The sequence below is a fragment of the Trachemys scripta genome, chromosome 25, assembly GCF_013100865.1.
Source record: "Trachemys scripta elegans isolate TJP31775 chromosome 25, CAS_Tse_1.0, whole genome shotgun sequence".
NCBI lineage: Eukaryota > Metazoa > Chordata > Testudines > Emydidae > Trachemys > Trachemys scripta.
Genome location: NC_048322.1, coordinates 3,383,323 through 3,401,753, shown reverse-complemented (window position 1 = coordinate 3,401,753; position 18,431 = coordinate 3,383,323). Strand labels below are relative to the sequence as shown.

The 18,431-nt window shown below is 45.8% G+C and overlaps 1 protein-coding gene across 8 annotated transcripts in view; it reads left to right on the top strand.

Moving 5' to 3' along the window:
• The window catches only part of LOC117870001 (zinc finger protein OZF-like), an 876,360-nt gene extending 859,589 nt beyond the window's left edge, over window positions 1-16,771 (top strand). For 6 of the 8 annotated variants that reach the window (XM_034757146.1, XM_034757143.1, XM_034757141.1 and 3 more), the window contains 4 exons: window positions 1,686-1,767; window positions 5,573-5,699; window positions 14,933-15,046; window positions 15,415-16,771. In XM_034757146.1, coding sequence (XP_034613037.1) covers window positions 1,744-1,767; window positions 5,573-5,699; window positions 14,933-15,046; window positions 15,415-16,706 — 1,557 coding nt within the window. In that variant the 5' untranslated portion in view covers window positions 1,686-1,743 and the 3' untranslated portion in view covers window positions 16,707-16,771. Of the gene's footprint in view, window positions 1-1,426; window positions 1,458-1,685; window positions 1,768-5,572; window positions 5,700-14,932; window positions 15,047-15,414 lie in introns of those variants that run through there. The other 2 variants (XM_034757145.1, XM_034757140.1) reach the window with 2 other exon arrangements.
• Window positions 16,772-18,431: the final 1,660 nt, after the last annotated feature.

Below are 18,431 nucleotides of genomic sequence, written 5' to 3'. Positions count from 1 at the left end.
TAATATCTGTTTTAACAATACTAACACAGGTGAGTCAGACAGATTCCAGCTGTGTGTTTGTCCATATTCAATTAAGACATGGGGGCTTTTGCAAGAGCTAACACCTCATCTGCCAGTGTCACAGGCAGAGATGGTGTGTCTAGCCTCTCTTTGCCAGAAGTGGGAATGGGTGACGGGATGGATCATTTGATGATTCCCTGTTCTGTTCTTTCCCTTTGAAGCACTTGGCATTGGCCACTGAGCTAGATGGACCATTGGTCTGACGCAGTGGGCTCTTCTTATGTTCACAGTCTCTGAGGCATATCTACTCATTTGGACTCACTGGGGAGCCACAGAAAAAGCTAGGTATGCTGAGGCAAGAAGGCCCAGTCTCAGCGCCCTTGAGTTCACGTTTGTCAAAAGCTAAAACTAGGCCCAGCCCTTGAAAGGGGGCATTCCCAGGAGAGACTGTATAAAGGCTGGAGCATCAAACAACTTTGTAAACCTGAGAGACCTGCCTTGGGGACAATGACAGGGAGAATCCCCCCAAAGTGACTTCTTTGATTCTGCTCTTCTCTGGCCTTTGGTTCATAGAATCATAGAACTGGAAGGGAACTCAAGAGGTCATCTAGTACAGTCCCCTTCACTCAAGGCAGGATTAAGTATTATCTGGACCATGCCTGAGAGGTGTTTCTCCAGCCTGCTCTTAAAAATCCCCAATGATGGAGACTCCACAACCTCCCTAGGCAATTTATTCCAGTGCTTAACCACTCTGACAATTAGGAAGTTTTTTCCCTAATCTCCATCCTAAACTGCCCTTGCTGCAATTCAAAACCATTGCTTCTTATCCTATCCTTAGAGGTTAAGAAGAATATTTCTCCTGCATCGTTGTAACAACCTTTTATGTACTTGAAAACTATTACCATGTCCCCTCTCAGTCTTCTCTTTTCCACACTAAACAAACCCAATTTTTTCAATCTTCCCTCATAGGTCATGTTTTCTAGACCTTGAATCATTTTTGTTGCTATTCTCTGGACTTTCTCCAATTTGTCCACATCTTTCCTGAAATGTGGCACCCACAACTGGACACAGTACTCCAGTTGTGGCCTAATTAGTGCGAAGTAGAGCAGAAGAATTACTTCTCGTGTCTTGCTTACAGTACTCCTGCTAATATATCCCAGAATTATGTTTTCTTTTCTTTTGCAACAGTGTTACACTGTTGACTCATATTTAACTTGTGATCCACTATGACCCCCAGATCCCTTTCCACAATACTCCATCCTGGACAGTCATTTCCCATTTTGTATGTGTGCAACTGATTGTTCCTTCCTAAGCGGTGTACTTTGCATTTGTCCTTATTGAATTTCATCCTATTTACTTCAGACCTTTTCTCCAGTTTGTCCAGATCATTTTGAATTTTAATCCTATCCTCCAAAGCACTTGCAACCCCTCCCAGCTTGGTATAGTCTACAAACTTGATAAGTGTAACAGAGAGACTGTTATTGGGAGGGTGTCACCATGTCTCAGAGGGTTACACCCTGGTGGGAGGGGGCTAGGCCTGTTCTGGAATAAGGTCACTCTGTGCTTTACAGTGTGGCAGAATCTAGAAAGTCCATTAGCATGGAAAAATCCTGGGGGGGAATTGCATGTGGAATGGATGAAAACCCCATCTGAATTCTCTCACATTGCCCTTCTCGTCCTGTCAGGCTACAGAATAACATCCTCGTTTGCTCCAGATCATCCCCTCCTCCCAGGGGGAAGGAAATGGCTGCAATGGAGCTGGCTCAGGTAAGAGATTATCACGTAGCTGGTGGTAGGCTCTGCTTGCAGGGAGAGGAGCAATAAAGGCATAGGAAGGTGGTAGCTGCTACACGTAGTGGGAGGCAGGAAATAACAGGATGTGACAAACCCTCTGAGACTTGTGTAATCTAGGGTGTCATGGGTTGTCACCCCCAGGGTACAGTCTCGGGGGCTTCTGGGAACCACTGTGCCCTCTAACCTTCAAGCTGGGCTGGCCCTTCTCACACTGCTTTGCTGGAGATTCAGTCAGCCTCTCCAGGCTCTGTTATCACCCAACACGAAAGCAGGTGGCGCCATACACCCAACTAAGCTACCTGAGTGCTTTACCTAAGCTAGTCAAGAACAGATAGAAGACAACAGCCAATTTCCCAGCTCCCCAACCTTGCACACTTGCTGTGGTATAAATTCAGAATGATACCATCTTATAGTGCACTGGGCTCTCTATAATGTAATCTCATTAATATAATTCACCTTCCCCTGGATATGGGAAAGATACGCACAATAAGCTTGTGCTAACCAATCTCAGATTTTCTCCAGATATTTCACTCAAAATACTTAACAATGGTTAAGATAAAGCATAAAACAAGTTTATTAACTGCAGAAAGATAGATTTTAAGTGATTATTGTTAGAAGAATAAAGGAGCAGGTTAACCCAGAGGCAGATATGAGTACAGCCTTCTTTATTGCGATACTTGTTCCCCTCGACCCAATTGTCGAGTGAGCGCTGCATTAGTTACATCACACTCCTTTTATCTCGGTTAGTATGTACACGCCTACATCCATTACAACACCCCGAAAACTCTTATTAAATAATAGAAACACCCATACTGTTAGTATACCCACCCCTATCTATTATTCACAGGATTATGCATGTCATACAGACATTTTTACCTTGAAAATACAGTTCTTTGCATTAATGTGTTGCTACAAATTTCCTTAATCAGCAGTTCTCAGGTGACGGAGGAAAGGGCAATGAGCAGTTCTCAGGGGAGGGAGGAAGGGGCCATAAGCCAGGGCTTGTTTATGTAACTGGGAAAGGAAGGGAGGGGGAGATAACATTTATTTTACTTTCTTTCACACAAAGGACATTCATTCCGACAACTAGATTTCTCATGTAGCTGCATCCTTATCAATTCTTACAAGCAACAGGGAAAAGAAAAATATGGCAACTTACTTAGGCTACAACTACACTACGGGGGGGAGTCGATTTAAGATACGCAAATTCAGCTACGTGAATAGCGTAGCTGAATTCGACGTATCGCAGCCGACTTACCTGCTGTGAGGACGGCGGCAAAATCAACCTCTGGGGCTTCCCGTTGATGGCGCTTACTCCCACCTCCGCTGGTGGAGTAAGAGCGTCGATTCGGGGATTGATTGTCGCGTCCCGACGGGACGTGATAAATCGATCCCCGAGAGGTCGATTTCTACCCGCCGATTCAGGCGGGTAGTGTAGACCCAGCCTCATTAAACAAAGAATTACTGCCTGCTTATGCCTCTATCTCCTAATGCCATGTCAGCACATTAGCAGTACCCAGCTCTTTTACTTAACCCTAACATATCCCAACAATTATAAGTGATAGCAAACAGATCAAAGCAGATTACTTAGCAAATAACCAAAAACTCAAACTAAGCCTAACATACTAGATGGATAAAATTTGAATTAGCAATTTCTCACCCTGACTGATGATACAAGCAGTCCACCAAGTTTCCATATACAAGCTAGAAATCCCTTTACCCTGGGACCAGCACATCCCCCCAGTTCAGTCTTTGTTCCTCATGTGTTTCCAGGAGTTTGCTTGTGTGGGGAATGAGGCCAAGAGATGATGTCACACCTCACCTTATGTAGCTTTTCTACATGGCGGAACCCTTTGTTCCAAACTCAGTTCCCAGTTCAATTTGTGGAAAAATAGAGGTAACAAAATGGAGTTCAGTGTCATGTGCTCTGGTCACATGCCCTAGCATGCCCTGCTGTGTCATAGTAGCCATGACTCATAGGCTGGCTGAAACATTCACAGGAAGGCTAAGCTCTTCCACGGTCCATTGTCTTTGTTGATGAGCCATCATCACTGTCTGGCTTTTTCATTGTTGTACCTGAAAGGCTAGTTGTGGGTGTTACCCACATGTAAGCACATTTGAAATACAGATACATAAGTCAGTATCCATAACTTCAGATACAAACATGATCTATGCACACAAATAGGATAATCCTATTCAGTAAATCATAACTTTCCCAATGATACCGCACATGACGCATCTTGCACATAATGCATTATAATTATGACTTAATCCTATTATGATCATACCACTATACTGAATATGAGGTGTAGTGTCAGATAAGGCCTAATTTCAAGGCACAGGAGTTGGGAATGGAACTTCCCCCTCTTTGTGAACAGGAAATAGCCCTCCAGGCAGGGCTGGGAAAACTTCCCAGACTCTGAGTGCTGGAGCCCAAATCTATTGACACTTCATTAGTTACCACCACCCCCAATCTTTGTGGCAACTGCAAACTTTATTAGTGATGATTTTATATTCTCTACTAGGTCATTGATAAGAATGTTAAATAGCACAGGGCCAAGCTCCAATCCTTGCGGGAACCCGCTAGAAAGAAATCCACTCGACCATGGTTCCCCATTTACAATCACAGTTTTTAATCTATTTAATGTATGCTGTGTCTATTTTGTATTGTTCTAGTTTTTTAGTCAAAATATTGTGCTGAACTAAGTCATATGCCTTACAGAAGTCTAGGTATATTACATCAATAATATTAGCTGCAACCAAACTTTTGATCTCATCCAATAAGGATATCCAGTTAGTTGGATAGGATCTATTTTCTCTAAACCTTTGTTGATGGGTACTAATTATATTACCCTCCTTTAATACTTTATTAATAAATCCAGTATTGGCTATTCCATTATCTTGTCCAGTATCAACGTCAGACTGACACTCTTGTAATTAGCTGGGTCATCTCTTTTACACTTTTTAAATATTGGCACAGCATTAGCTTTATTAGAGTCTTCTGGAATTTCCCCAATGTTCCAAGTCCTAATTAAAATCAACATTAACTGTCCACCACGCTCCTCCACCAGGCCTTTTAAAACTCTTGGATACAAGTTATCTGGACCTGCTTGCTTAAACATGTCTAATTGTAATACCTGCTGTTTAACGTCCTCGTGAGTTATTGTTAGAATGGAAAGACTGTCGGCGTCAACATCTTATGATATGAGTACATCATCTATTTTTCTCCAAATCCAGGAGAGAAATATTTATTGAACACTTTTACCTCTTCTGCATTATTTTTGATAATTCTGCCATTTCCGTCTAGTAATTTACCACTACCATTGTTAAGATTAATTTTGTACTTAATATACTATTAAAAACTTCCTTTTTATTTTCATTGATTGGTCATTGATTTCTTATAGCCAGTCTTCTACAATTCTGACCTTCTCACTTATATTCTTTACTATTGACTTCCCCTTTCTTCCATATATTTTATTTGGAGTGTGTTGGGATTCCTACCAGGGAGCCACCAGCAGGGTCCAGAGACAACCCCATCTCCTATATCAAGCTCTGGCTAGTAGGTATGTGAAGACCCTGCCTCCGTCTGTCAACTGGGAGACGCAACGGTTTTCTCTTTCTACCCTCTGATGCCTCCTGGCTGCTCTAAGCAAGGTGGGGTGGAACTCTGTTAAGATGTGCCTCGTGACACTTCCATTTACCTGGTGCCGCTGTTCCGTGAATAGTGGGATTGTAACTGGGGCAGCAGGTACTTAGTGTTGGACTCTTTCTCTTTCAGGGGTCGGTGACTTTCGAGGAGGTGGCTGTGTATTTCACCAGGGAAGAGGGGGCTCTGCTCGACCCCACTCAGAGAGCCCTCTACAATGATGTCATGCAGGAGAACTATGAGACGGTGGTCTTTCTGGGTAAGGAGTCCTGTCCCCTCAGTTATTAGAAGCTGTGAGGTCTCTAAAGAACCTGAGTAGTAATAACTTTATACCTTCATTCGTCATACAAGTTTTGACAAGTTTCCTTGCCCCCCTTTTTTTTCCTTCTCTCCCACCTGTTACAATAATTTTTGGAGATTTGCCTTTTTGGTGCCGTCAGTCATTTTAAAATTGCATTTAATGTATCCTTATTGGATACATTAATAACTACAGTTTTCATGCCTTTTCCTTATTTTAAGAGGAAAATATGCCACCTGTAGAATTCTAAATTGAGTAAATAGGTCGATGACTGATGCATGGCTTGTGTGACAGTCAGATGAGCTCGTCTTTTGATAGGAGAGCGTATAATGTTGCCATTCAGGACCCCACAGGTGAAGGGAGAACAGAGCCGTGCAAGGGGAAGAGAAGAGGGGGAGTAGATAATTCTGGGGTGCCAGGAAATGGTGAGAGTGTGTGCAGGGTGAGAGCTTCAAAGCAGCAGGGATAGAGGAGGTAGTGAGAGACGAGGAGGGAACACAAGAAGCCCCAAGGTGCCAGAAGGTGGTGACGGCTGAGAGTAATGGGAAGAAGGGGAGGGGAGTGTGAAGGAAGGGCACCCAGGAAGTGGACTGGGTGGGTCAGTGGAAAGGAGGAGAAGTTTTGGGATCTACAGCTGTGGGTGATCCCAGACATTTAACCCTGAATCCCTACCCAAGTCTTTTTGCTTTAGAATCTACACTCCAGTTTTATTTCTGTTGTTTCACTTTTTTACATTCTCACCCCAAATATTATTATTTTAATTCTTGACCTCCCTCTCTCACTCATTACGCCCCTCCCCATATAACTTCCCCATCTCTGTGCACAGCAACCCTGGCTACCGTTCCTGCATTCCTCCCTCCCATAGCAGGGCCACTACCCAGACACAAATGGGCACTTTTTACACCTCTAAGGCCTGGTCTACACTAGGAGGTTATGTCGAACTTAGCAGCATTAAATCGAATTAACTCTGCACCCGTCCATACAACAAAGCTATTTAGTTCGACATAGAGGTCTCTTTAAATTGATTTCTGTACTCCTTCCCGACGAGGGGAGTAGCGCTAAATTTGCATGGCCATGTCGAATTAGGGTATGTGTGGATGGAATTTGACGCTAATAGCGACGGGAGCTATCCCACAGTGCACCACTCTGTTGACGCTCTGGACAGCAGTCCGAGCTCGGATGCTCTGACCAGCCACACGGGAAAAGCCCCAGGAAAATTTGAATTCCTTTTCCTGTCTGGCCAGTTTGAATCTCATTTCCTGTTTGGACATCGTGGCGAGCTCAGCAGCACTGGCAACGATGCAAAGCTCTCCAGCAGAGGTGACCATGCAATCGCAGAATAGAAAGAGGGCCCCAGCATGGACTGATCGGGAAGTCTTGGATCTGATCTCTCTGTGGGGCGAGGAGTCCATGCTTTCGGAGCTGCGATCGAAAAAACGGAATGCGAAGATCTACGAGAAGATCTCAAAAGCCATGACAGAGAGAGGATACAGCCAGGATGCAACGCAGTGCCGCGTGAAAATCAAGGACCTGAGACAAGGCTACCAGAAGACCAAAGCGGCAAATGGATGCTCCGGATCCCAGCCCCAGACATACCGTTTCTACGAGGCACTGCATTCCGTTCTAGGTGCGGCCGCTACCACTACCCCGCCACTGACCGTTGACTCTGATGAAGGGGTATTGTCGACGGCCGCTTCCTCGGAGATGTTTGCGGATGGGGAAGATGAGGAGGACGAGGCAGTCGACAGCGCTTACAACGCTGATTTCCCCGACAGCCAGGATCTCTTCATCACCCTCACAGAGATCCCCTACCAACCCTCCCAAGGCGTTAACCCTGACCCTGAATCAGGGGAAGGATCAGTCGGTAAGTGTTTCAAACATGTAAACGTTTATTTTGATGAGAACAGGAATGGAATATTAACAATGGGTTTTTCATGATTAGTTTGCCCTAGGTGCTCTACTTTTTAGTCCTGGCCAGTGCAGCTACTGGAAAATTCTGTCAATATGTCCGGGGATAGAGCAGAAATCCTCCGGGGACATCTCCACGAAGCTCTCCTGGAGGTAATTTGAAAGCCTTTGCATCAGGTTCCTGGGGAGAGTGGCCTTATTGCATCCTCCATGGTAGGAAACTTTTCCGCGCCAGGCTAGCAGCAAGTACTCCGGGATCAGTGCCTCGCACAGCATGGTGGCATACGTCCCTGGTGTTTGCTGACATTCACGCAGCATGCAGTCTTTCTCTGTGTTCAAAATCCGCATCAGAGTGATATCACTCATGGTGACCTGCTTTAAATTAGGGGAATGTTAGTATTGGGACTGATTGCCTGTTCCTTTACATAACTGTAACCGGCGGTTTACAGCCACGCGGTGGAGGCGGGACAGGGGCAGCATGCAGGGATCTTTCCCAGGGACATCCGCGAGGGGGCTGGGACAGTGGCAGAGTTCATGCTGGCCGGATTGCCGGCAGCAGGAACTGGCCAACTCTAGGGGCATTGCTTTGAATGAAAGGAGGGCACTGCTATAAATTAGGCTTTCAGCAGCCAAAAGTCTACGGCTTACCATGTCCGCCTGCTAGCCGAATTCCGCTGTCCTGCCCCGATTGTGTGATCTGTACTACAAGACCCCAGGCACTGAATGGGAAGGCTGAAAATTCGACCTTGTCCTGAGTGCGCATGTAATAGGTGCTGTGCATGGTCTTGTTCACAGAGAAAGACTATGTTCATTGTTCACAAAAATGTATCTTTGTGAGGAATTCACTCCCTTTTTCCCATCCTACAGCTGAGAGTGTCTCCCAACCTACCCCGGCATCCCCCACCCAGAGGCTGGCGCAGATTAGGCGGAGAAAGAGAAGGACACAGGACGAGATGTTCTCAGAACTTATGGGCTGCTCCTGAGCTGAGGCGGCACAGCAGACCCAGTGGAGGGAGAACATGTTGCAATACCAGCGATCACACAGCGAACGGGAGGACAGGTTGTGGCAGGAAGACCAGCAGGCGACTCAAACGCTGCTTGGACTAATGAGGGAGCAAATGGACACGCTCCGGCGCCTTGTAGATGTTCTGCAGGACTGGAGGCAGGAGGACAGAGCCCTGCTGCAGTCTATCTCTAACCGCCCTCCCCCGCCACAAAGTCCCATCCCCCCCTCATCCAAAGTCTCAAGAAGGAGGGGCAGCAGGAGCCGTGAAAACAGTCACTCCACCCCTGCAGACCGCTCAAGTACCAGAAGGCTCTCATTCCCAAAGTTTTGATAAGTCCTTTCCTTCACTCCAAAAGCACCTCACCCAAGCCCCCGTCCCAGTGTCATCCCCTAACTGTGTAGTTGTTAATAAAAAGTACATTTCTGTTAATTACTGTTTCCGTCATGTTCTTTTAGAGGAGAGTGTGTTTGAAGGGGGGAAAGGGGGCTGGTAATTGGAGAGTCACCTTTACCAGTGTACAGACACGGGAGCAGGTTCAACAGCAGGTCACACAAACATTGCAGTCACTAGGCACCCTGGTCAGTCTGGGAGGTGGTTTACATGTTCTGTTGGGGGAGGCTATGTGAGTTTGTGGGGGGGAGGGGAAGGGCGGTTACAGATCTTATGCAGCGGTCCTTAGCCTGGATGACAGAGCCATGCAGCAGGGGATTTGTAACCATCCTCCCTTGCCACAAAGTCACACAGCCCCCACACACAGAGTCCCGAAAAGGAGGGGTGGCAGGCTCCGTTGAAACAACCAGTCCACCACTGCGGACCGCTCTAGGAGCAGGAGCCTGTCATTCCTCAAGTTTAGAAGCATCCTTTCCATCCCTACACCCGCTCCCCACCACAGTCTGCATCCCAGTTTCAACCCTTTACCACAAAATCCTTAATAAAGAAAATGGTGTTAATGAACAAAGTTCCATTTATTTTATTTTTAAAGGTGTGTTGGAAGGGGGGCAACGGGGTGAAGGGGGTATGTAACTGGAGAGGATAGTCCACATTAAGTGGCTAAAGAAACGGGGGCAGGTTCAGCTTCTCTTTAAACAAACTTAATAGTCACAGGTTACCCAGCTCACTGTGGAACCTAGTTTTGAAAGCCTCCCGGATGCACAGCGCGTCCTACTGGGCTCTTCTAATCGCCTGGCTGTCTGGCTGGGCGTAATCAGCAGCCAGGCGATGTGCCTCAACCTCCCACCCCGCCATAAACGTCTCCCCCTTGCTCTCACAAAGATTGTGGAGCACACAGCAAGCTGCAATAACAATGGGGATATTGGTTTCACAGATCAGAGCGAGTCAGTAAGCTTCTCCATCTCCCCTTGAGACGTCCAAAAGCACACTCCACCACCATTCTGCACTTGCTCAGCCGGTAGTTGAAGAGTTCTTTTTCACTGTCCAGGGTGCCTGTATAGGGCTTCATGAGCCAGGGCATTAGGGGGTAGGCTGGGTCCCCGAGGATCACTATAGGCATCTCCACATCCCCAACAGTTATTTTGTGGTCTGAGAAGTAAATACCTTCCTGCGGCCGTCTAAACAGACCAGAGTTCCTGAAAACACGAGTGTCATGAACCTTGCCTGGCCATCCGACGTTGTTGTTGGTAAAACGTCCCCTATGGTCCACCAGTGCTTGCAGCACCATTGAAAATTAGCCCTTTTTGTTAATGTACTGGCTGGCCTGGTGGTCCGGTCCCAGGATAGGGGTGTGAGTTCCATCTATAGCCCCACCGCAGTTTGGGAATCCCATCGCAGCGAAGCCATCTATGATGACCTGCACGTTTCCCAGGGTCACTACCTTTGAGAACAGTAGCTCAACTATTGCGTTGGCTACTTGCATCACAGCAACCCCCACGGTAGATTTTCCCACGCCAAGGTGGTTCGGGACTGACCGGTAGCTGTCTGGCGTTGCAAGCTTCCAGAGGGCTATGGCCACTCGCTTCTGGACAGTCAGGGCTGCTTGCATCCGGGTGTCCTTGCGCTTCAGGGCAGGGGACAGCAACTCACAAAATTACAGGAAAGTTCCCTTACGCATGCGAAAGTTTTGGAGCCACTGTGATTCATCCCAGACCTGCAGCACTATGCGGTCCCACCAGTCCGTGCTTGTTTCCCGGGCCCAGAATCGCCGTTCCACAGTATCAACGTGACCCATTGCCACCATGATGTCCACAGCGCGGGATCCCGTGCTTTGCGAGAGGTCTGTGCCCTTCTCAGATTTAATGTCCTCACCCGATTTCTCAGCATCTGCCTCTGAAAAAGGTGGATGATAAGGTGCGAGGTGTTGACAACGGCCATAACTACAGTGATGGTCGCAGTGGGCTCCATGCTCACAGTGCTGTGGCGTCCGCGCTGTCACTCATCAGAAAAGTGTGTGAACTGATTGCCTGCCGGGGCTTTCAGGGAGGGAGGGCGGGAGTGACGGTTGAATGATGACAGTTACCCAAAACCACCCTCGACACATTTTTTTTCCCCAGCAGGCATTGGGGGTTCGACCCAGAATTCCAATGGGCAGCGGGGACTGCGGGAACTGTGGGATAGCTGCCCACAGTGCACCGCTTCCAATGTCGACGCCCCGTTAGTGTGGACTCACAAAGTCGAGTTACTGTTCTTAGTGTGGATACACACACATTCAACTTTGTAATATCGGTTCTACTAATTCGATTTAAGTAAAGTTGAACTACTCTCGTAGTGTAGACATACCCTAAGATTACATATTGGGGTACAACTTGCCCTTGTACATGGCCTCTCAGGTATCAGGCCTCTACTCAGCCCCTCTCTATGGGTAGGGACCCACATGCCTCTCCTTTTTGACCAGGGTTTGAGGATTGCAGCTTGTCCTCCACTGTGTTCACTGGACTAACATCCAGTTCCTGTGCTTTGCTTTCTCTCCAAGGGCTGTGAGTAGTGTGTGTGTGACAGAGGTGGGAATTTTGGTGATACTTCTATGATGCCAATACACACCTCAGTTTCCCTCTGTGATTGGTATTGCTATGATTATAAAGAGGAGGAGACATGAGGTGTTTTGTCACCTATCTGTCTTGGGGTGATATGAATGGGTCATTAAGGACAAGCTGGGACCAACCTACATCAATGGAATACCTGACAGAGACAAGGGAATAATTCTCACCTGTCCATGGGAAGATCTCAGCTTTGCTGAGTGAAGCATACAGGACTCGTTATGTTTTTGGGAGCAGGAAGAATTGGGTTTACAGACGCAGGGAGCTCTACCGGAGCAAAGACAAATGGACAGGCAAAGTGAAAGGAAACAACTGTTTTTAACAGCAACATGGTTCAAGAGCATTGGCCAATATGGACTATAATGTCTTCTCTGCATCTCTGTCCTAATCTAAAGACTTTCTAATGCTGTGTTTCAGTTGACTAATAAACCCTGCTGTATTTTAAGTCTGTGCAGTGTCACAACAAAAACTTGCTGAGGTGCATTGAAGCATGAATGAGGAACAGTCTCTGAACAGGAGTGTAGCCCAGCTGGACCTGCTGGGCAGAGCTCACAGGTTGAAATACGAGTGTTGAAGCCAGAGGCTCAGGTGCTAAAGCTACATGGCCTATGCTTGTGAAAGAATGGAACCCCTTGGGGGTCTAGCACACTCAAGCGGCACCTCCCATGGACTGTTTAAAAGCCAGGGCATTGCTCAGATCCTATGCATCCATGACAGTGTGCCAGAGGTTAAGCCTTATGGGAAAAAGATATAAAACAAGAAAAGGATCTAAATGTGTATTTACCATCATCCCCTCATCAGTCCTCTTGGGAATCCCTCATCAGTTACAAAGTGTATTAAAACCATTCTCTAAGGCTTACCTCTTGGTTATCAGGTCATGCCAGTTTTGTTAGAGGGCTTTCCCTTCACCATCCCACTTCCCTGGTTCTTGTCACACAGACCGCAAGCAGCAAAAGACCAGAAGTCTGAAGTGCAGATAATGCAATGTTTATTGGGGTTAGTTTCCAAGCAAGCATATTCCAAAGCCCTTCACACCAGTCGGGTTTATCTCTATATGCCGATAGAGTCTGTTCCACAGTGTTCCATTCCCAGCTCTGATTCCGCAGAGCGTTTACCCCGTGTCCCCCTTCCAAGCTCTGACACTGCAGAGCCTTGCCTGTGTCCCTGTTCCCTATTCCCGTTCTCCCCTTAACAAACATGATTCCAATTTCCCTCCCCCCCCTTGTTTAACACCAGTTTATATAGTAATATTCTCAGCTATACCTTAACCAATCATTGTATTGAAATTTAACTAACCAATCCTAACATATTGTAACATAATTCTCTAACCAATTATATCCCACTACCCTAATTAACTTACACCTAAAAAAATTATTTATACAGCATAACAGAAACAATTAGAGAACAAGACAGATTAGCAATAGAAAAGTGGGGGACATAAAGATAAAGCAATACCAAAATGAGGGTTTCACAACCACAACCATTGATAAGTGATTTCTTGCCAGACAGGATGCTATCAAACTAAGTTTTCTTTAACCATCTTAAGATCTGTTTCTTTATCTGGTGGTGATGGGCACTATCAGGACAGGATCGTCTTCCTAACAACTCAATACTACCTTATTTCAATGTGACTGGTTTGGGATGTGTGCTTATGGCTGCCCCTGCTGCTTAGCTAAAGGCCTTAGCCTAAGAACAAGACCTCAGACTATCCTAGTGAGACAAGGCCCATACACAGGCAGACTGTGATTTTGATTCTTTGTTTTATACCCCTGTCACTAGCTAAGTGATAAAAATACACCTAAGTTCTTAAAGTAAAAAGAACAACAGGAGTACTTGTGGCACCTTAGAGACTAACAAATTTATTAGAGCATAAGCTTTCGTGGACTACAGCCCACTTCTTCGGATGCATATAGAATGGAACATATAATGAGGAGATATATATACACACATACAGAGAGCATAAACAGGTGGGAGTTGTATTACCAACTCTGAGAGGCCAATTAATTAAGAGAAAAAAAAAAAAAGAAAAAAAAACTTTTGAAGTGATAATCAAGCTAGCCGAGTACAGACAGTGTGATAAGAAGTGTGAGAGTACTTACAAGGGGAAATAGAGTCAATGTTTGTAATGGCTCAGCCATTCCCAGTCCTTATTCAAACCGGAGTTGATTGTGTCTAGTTTGCATATCAATTCTAGCTCTGCAGTCTCTCTTTGGAGTCTGTTTTTGAAGTTTTTCTGTTGTAATNNNCAGAAAAACTTCAAAAACAGACTCCAAAGAGAGACTGCAGAGCTAGAATTGATATGCAAACTAGACACAATCAACTCCGGTTTGAATAAGGACTGGGAATGGCTGAGCCATTACAAACATTGACTCTATCTCCCCTTGTAAGTATTCTCACACTTATTATCAAACTGTCTGTACTCGGCTAGCTTGATTATCACTTCAAAAGTGTTTTTTTTTTTTTTCTCTTAATTAATTGGCCTCTCAGAGTTGGTAAGACAACTCCCACCTGTTTATGCTCTCTGTCTGTGTGTATATATATCTCCTCAATATATGTTCCATTCTATGTGCATCCGAAGAAGTGGGCTGTAGTCCACGAAAGCTTATGCTCTAATAAATTTGTTAGTCTCTAAGGTGCCACAAGTACTCCTGTTCTTCTTTTCACAGGGGGAGAGGCAACTCTAGATTTAGTCCTGAGTGAAGTGCAGGAGCTGGTCCAAGAGGTAACTATAGCAGGACCACTTGGAAACAGTGACCATAATACAATAGCGTTCAACATCCCTGTGGTGGGAAGACCATCTCAACAGCCCAACACTGTGGCATTTATGCTCTAATAAATTTGTTAGTCTCTAAGGTGCCACAAGTACTCCTGTTCTTCTTTTTGCGGATACAGACTAACACGGCTGTTACTCTGAAACTTGTTCTTAAAGTATAGGCTTTACAGGCAGGTCTGAATATATCTATATTCTAACAGTGGGTTCTACCCCTTCCCCCATTTTGTGTCTGTCTTGTCTATTTAGATAGTAAATTCTTCAGGGCATGGGCCATCTACTATTCTGTGTTTGCACTTTGCCTAGCACAATGGCAACCCAGTATTAGTTGGTCCTTAGGCACTAAGGTAATGAATATGATTTATAATAATAATAACTCTCCTGCAACTTCAAGCCAAGGAAGCTGGCCTTGGGATGTTACTGCTTAAAAATGAGCTGGGGTTAAAACCATGGAATATTCTTTGTGAAAAGTATCCCACAGATTCCACAGACCTGCCTTGTTTTCTTTGCCTTGAGCAGGGTTTCCAGTTTCCAAACCTGAGGTGATCTCGCAGCTGGAAGGAGGGGAAGAGCCGTGGGTCCCAGACCTCCAGGGCTCTGAGAAAGAAGTGCTCCCGAGAGCTGCCTACACAGGTGAGGAATTGGTTAAACCAACTAAAAATCTGTCGGTGAATACAGGAAACAATTGTGATGCCCTACAAAGACCTTGTGAGCTCTCCAAGTTCAGGATTGTTCCTTGCAGATATGGAATCATTAGGCAGAGGTCACTCATGGCTTCCCACCTATACTGACTGACAACTAGCAGCAGATCCCTCCCTAATGTAGCTTCCCCCAGAGTCTTCTGGTGAGATGTGGACCAAAACTGAGCCCTTCCTCTCTTCTCTGGGGAAAGGTTTGGGGAAAATCAGCTCCTGATAGGTTTAATCTCTCCCACACGTATTTTGATTTGTTCATCCCTTTTTCCATTCCTGTCTCTGAGATTTCCTTTCTTTCCGGCACAGGTAGTGACCTATGTCTGGATTCTCTCTGTCTCCCATCAGGTGTTGGGATGGTGAGTGAGAATGAGGAGGAGAAACCCCAGCAGGAAGATGCTGAGCAAGTGGAACCACATGGAACATTATCAGGAAGATCCAAAGGGAATATTTCCGGGAGTTGTGCAATCCCAGAAAAAGCAAAAGCCTGTGAGACTCAGCAGAGGCCAGAGGAAAACTTCAGTTGCCACTCAAACCTTATTACACGCGACAGAATCAACTTGGAAGAGACACACTACACATGCCATGAGTGTGGGAAAAGCTTCAATGGGAGCTCAGACTTTTTCACACATCAGCGAATCCACAGAGGAGAGAGACCCTCCATGTGCTCTGAGTGCGGGAAAAGCTTCAGTCGGAGCTCAGCTCTTATCAGACATTGGAGAACCCACACTGGAGAGAAACCCTACACGTGCTCCGAGTGTGGGAAACACTTCAATCGGAGCTCACACCTTATTACACATCAGACAGTCCACACAGGTGAGAAACCTTATGGATGCTCTGAGTGTGGGAAATGCTTCACTAATAGTTCAGCCCTCATTTCACATCAGCGAATCCACACAGGAGAGAGGCCGTACACATGCTCTGAGTGTGGGAAAAGCTTTAGTCGGCACTCAAACCTTATCACACATCGTAGAATCCACACAGGAGAGACGCCCTACACGTGCTCTGAGTGTGGGAAAAGCTTTAATCAGCACTCACAGCTTATCACGCATCGTAGAATCCACACAGGTGAGACGCCCTACACGTGCTCTGAGTGCGGGAAAAGCTTCAATCGGAGCTCACACCTTATCACACATCAGACAATCCACACGGGTGAGAAACCTTATGGATGCTCTGAGTGTGGGAAACGCTTCAATCGGAGCTCACACCTTATCACACATAGGAGAATCCACTCGGGGGAGAAACCTTATGGATGCTCTGATTGTGGGAAACGCTTCACTGATAGTTCAGCCCTCATCTCACATCAGCGAATCCACACAGGAGAGACGCCCTACACATGCTCTGAGTGTGGGAAAAGCTTCAATCGGAGCTCTGCCCTTATCACACATCAGACAATCCACACGGGTGAGAAACCTTATGGATGCTCTGAGTGTGGGAAACGCTTCAGTCAGAGCTCACAGCTTATCATACATCGAAGAATCCACACAGGAGAGAAACCCTACACATGCTCAGAGTGTGGGAAATGCTTCAATCGGAGCTCAAACCTTATTAGACATCAGACAATCCACATGAGAGAGAACTGTAATAAATGTCTTGATTAGGGCTGGCCAAAAAATGTTTTGTTTTGTTTTTTTTAAATCACATTTGCTAATTCCCACATAGTGATCTTTGCACCGTCTTCACTGTGGTCTCTCAGCTGCCCCAGATGAGTTGCCTGCTTCTGCCTTTTGCAGCTCACCCTTCTTTGGGGTCAGTCTTGTGATCTTTTCTATCAACTCCTTTCCTTTTGAGTCGTAGGATTGTGTGTCATAGAATATTAGGGTTGGAAGAGACTTCAGGAGGTCATCTAGTCCAATCACCTGCTCAAAGCAGGACCAACACTAATTAAATCATCACAGCCAAGGCTTTGTCAAGCTGTGCCTTGAAAACCTCTAAGTATGGAGATTCCTCCTCCTCCCTAGGTAACCCATTCCAGTGCTTCACCACCCAACGAAGGCACACTGCTGATTCTCATCCAGCTTCTCATCCACTGTAATTCCCAGGTCCTTTTCTGCAGAACTGCCACTTAGCCAGTCGGTCCCCAGCCTGTAGCGATGCATGGGATTTTTCCATCCTAAGTGTAGGACTCTGCACTTGTCCTTGTTGAGCCTCATCAGATTTCTTTTGGCCCAATCCTCTAATTTGTCTAGGTCACTCGGACCCTATCCCTACCCTCCAGAGTATCTACCTCTTCCCCCCATCTTAGTGTCATCTGCAAACTTGCTGAGGGTGCAATTAATCCCACCATCCAGATCATTAATAAAGATGTTGAACAAAATTGGCATCAGGACCGACCTCTGGGGCACTCCGCGTAATACCAGCTGCCAATTAGATATCAAGCCATTGATCACTACCCGTTGATCCCGACAATCTAGCCAGCTTTCTATCCTCCTTATAGTCCATTCATCCAAGCCATACTTTTTTTAACTTGCTGGCAAGAATACTGCAGGAGACTGTATTCAAAGCTTTGCTAAAGTCAAGATATATCACCTCCACCACATTCCACATATCCACAGAGCCAGTTTTCTCATCATAGAAGGCCCTCCAACCCGGAATGTTCATCAGGTCCAGGTGAGGGAGAGAGGTTTGATTCCCAACAAGCAGCACTGACGCAAAAACTACCTGTGCCTTACATCCACTAGGACTGTACGTGGCATTGGCTGCTCAAGTTAGCGATTTTGATGTAAAAAGACAATTATTGTTGAGTGCAGATGCAGCCCAGGTGCAGTGGCTGGCATTAGCTTTCCTCTTGACCTGACCTAAACTCCATCATGTTTCCTAGTCTAAACAAACCCTGAGCATCATGGTTATACTGTTCCCCCCATTTCAAAGCAATTGTTATCATCAAGTTTCCCCCTTTGGGAAGAAATTGTTTCATTCCCAGTTGCTCTGAGGTTGTTTCAGGTTGTGCTGGAGAGCAGATATTTTTACTATTGTTTTCCTCACTTAAAATATATTGAACTATAACAAAGAGCAGGAACAGGGCAGGGATAGGGAAAAATGTCATTTCACCCTCTGTAACAACAGAAGAAGATGGGGTAAGTCAGAGGGATTCCCTTACTCCCCATCACCATCCCAATCCCCCTGTTGTTCAATTGGTTAGCTCAATATTTTTTTCTAAGGGGCTGAGAAGAGGATTCCCTAGTAAGTGACTTGTAACTAAGGGTATGTCTACACTACGGAATTAATCCGAATTTATATAATTCGAATTAATTTTGGATTTGAATTTTGGAAACAGATTGTATAAAGTCAAATGTATGCAGCCACACTAAGCACATTAATTCGGT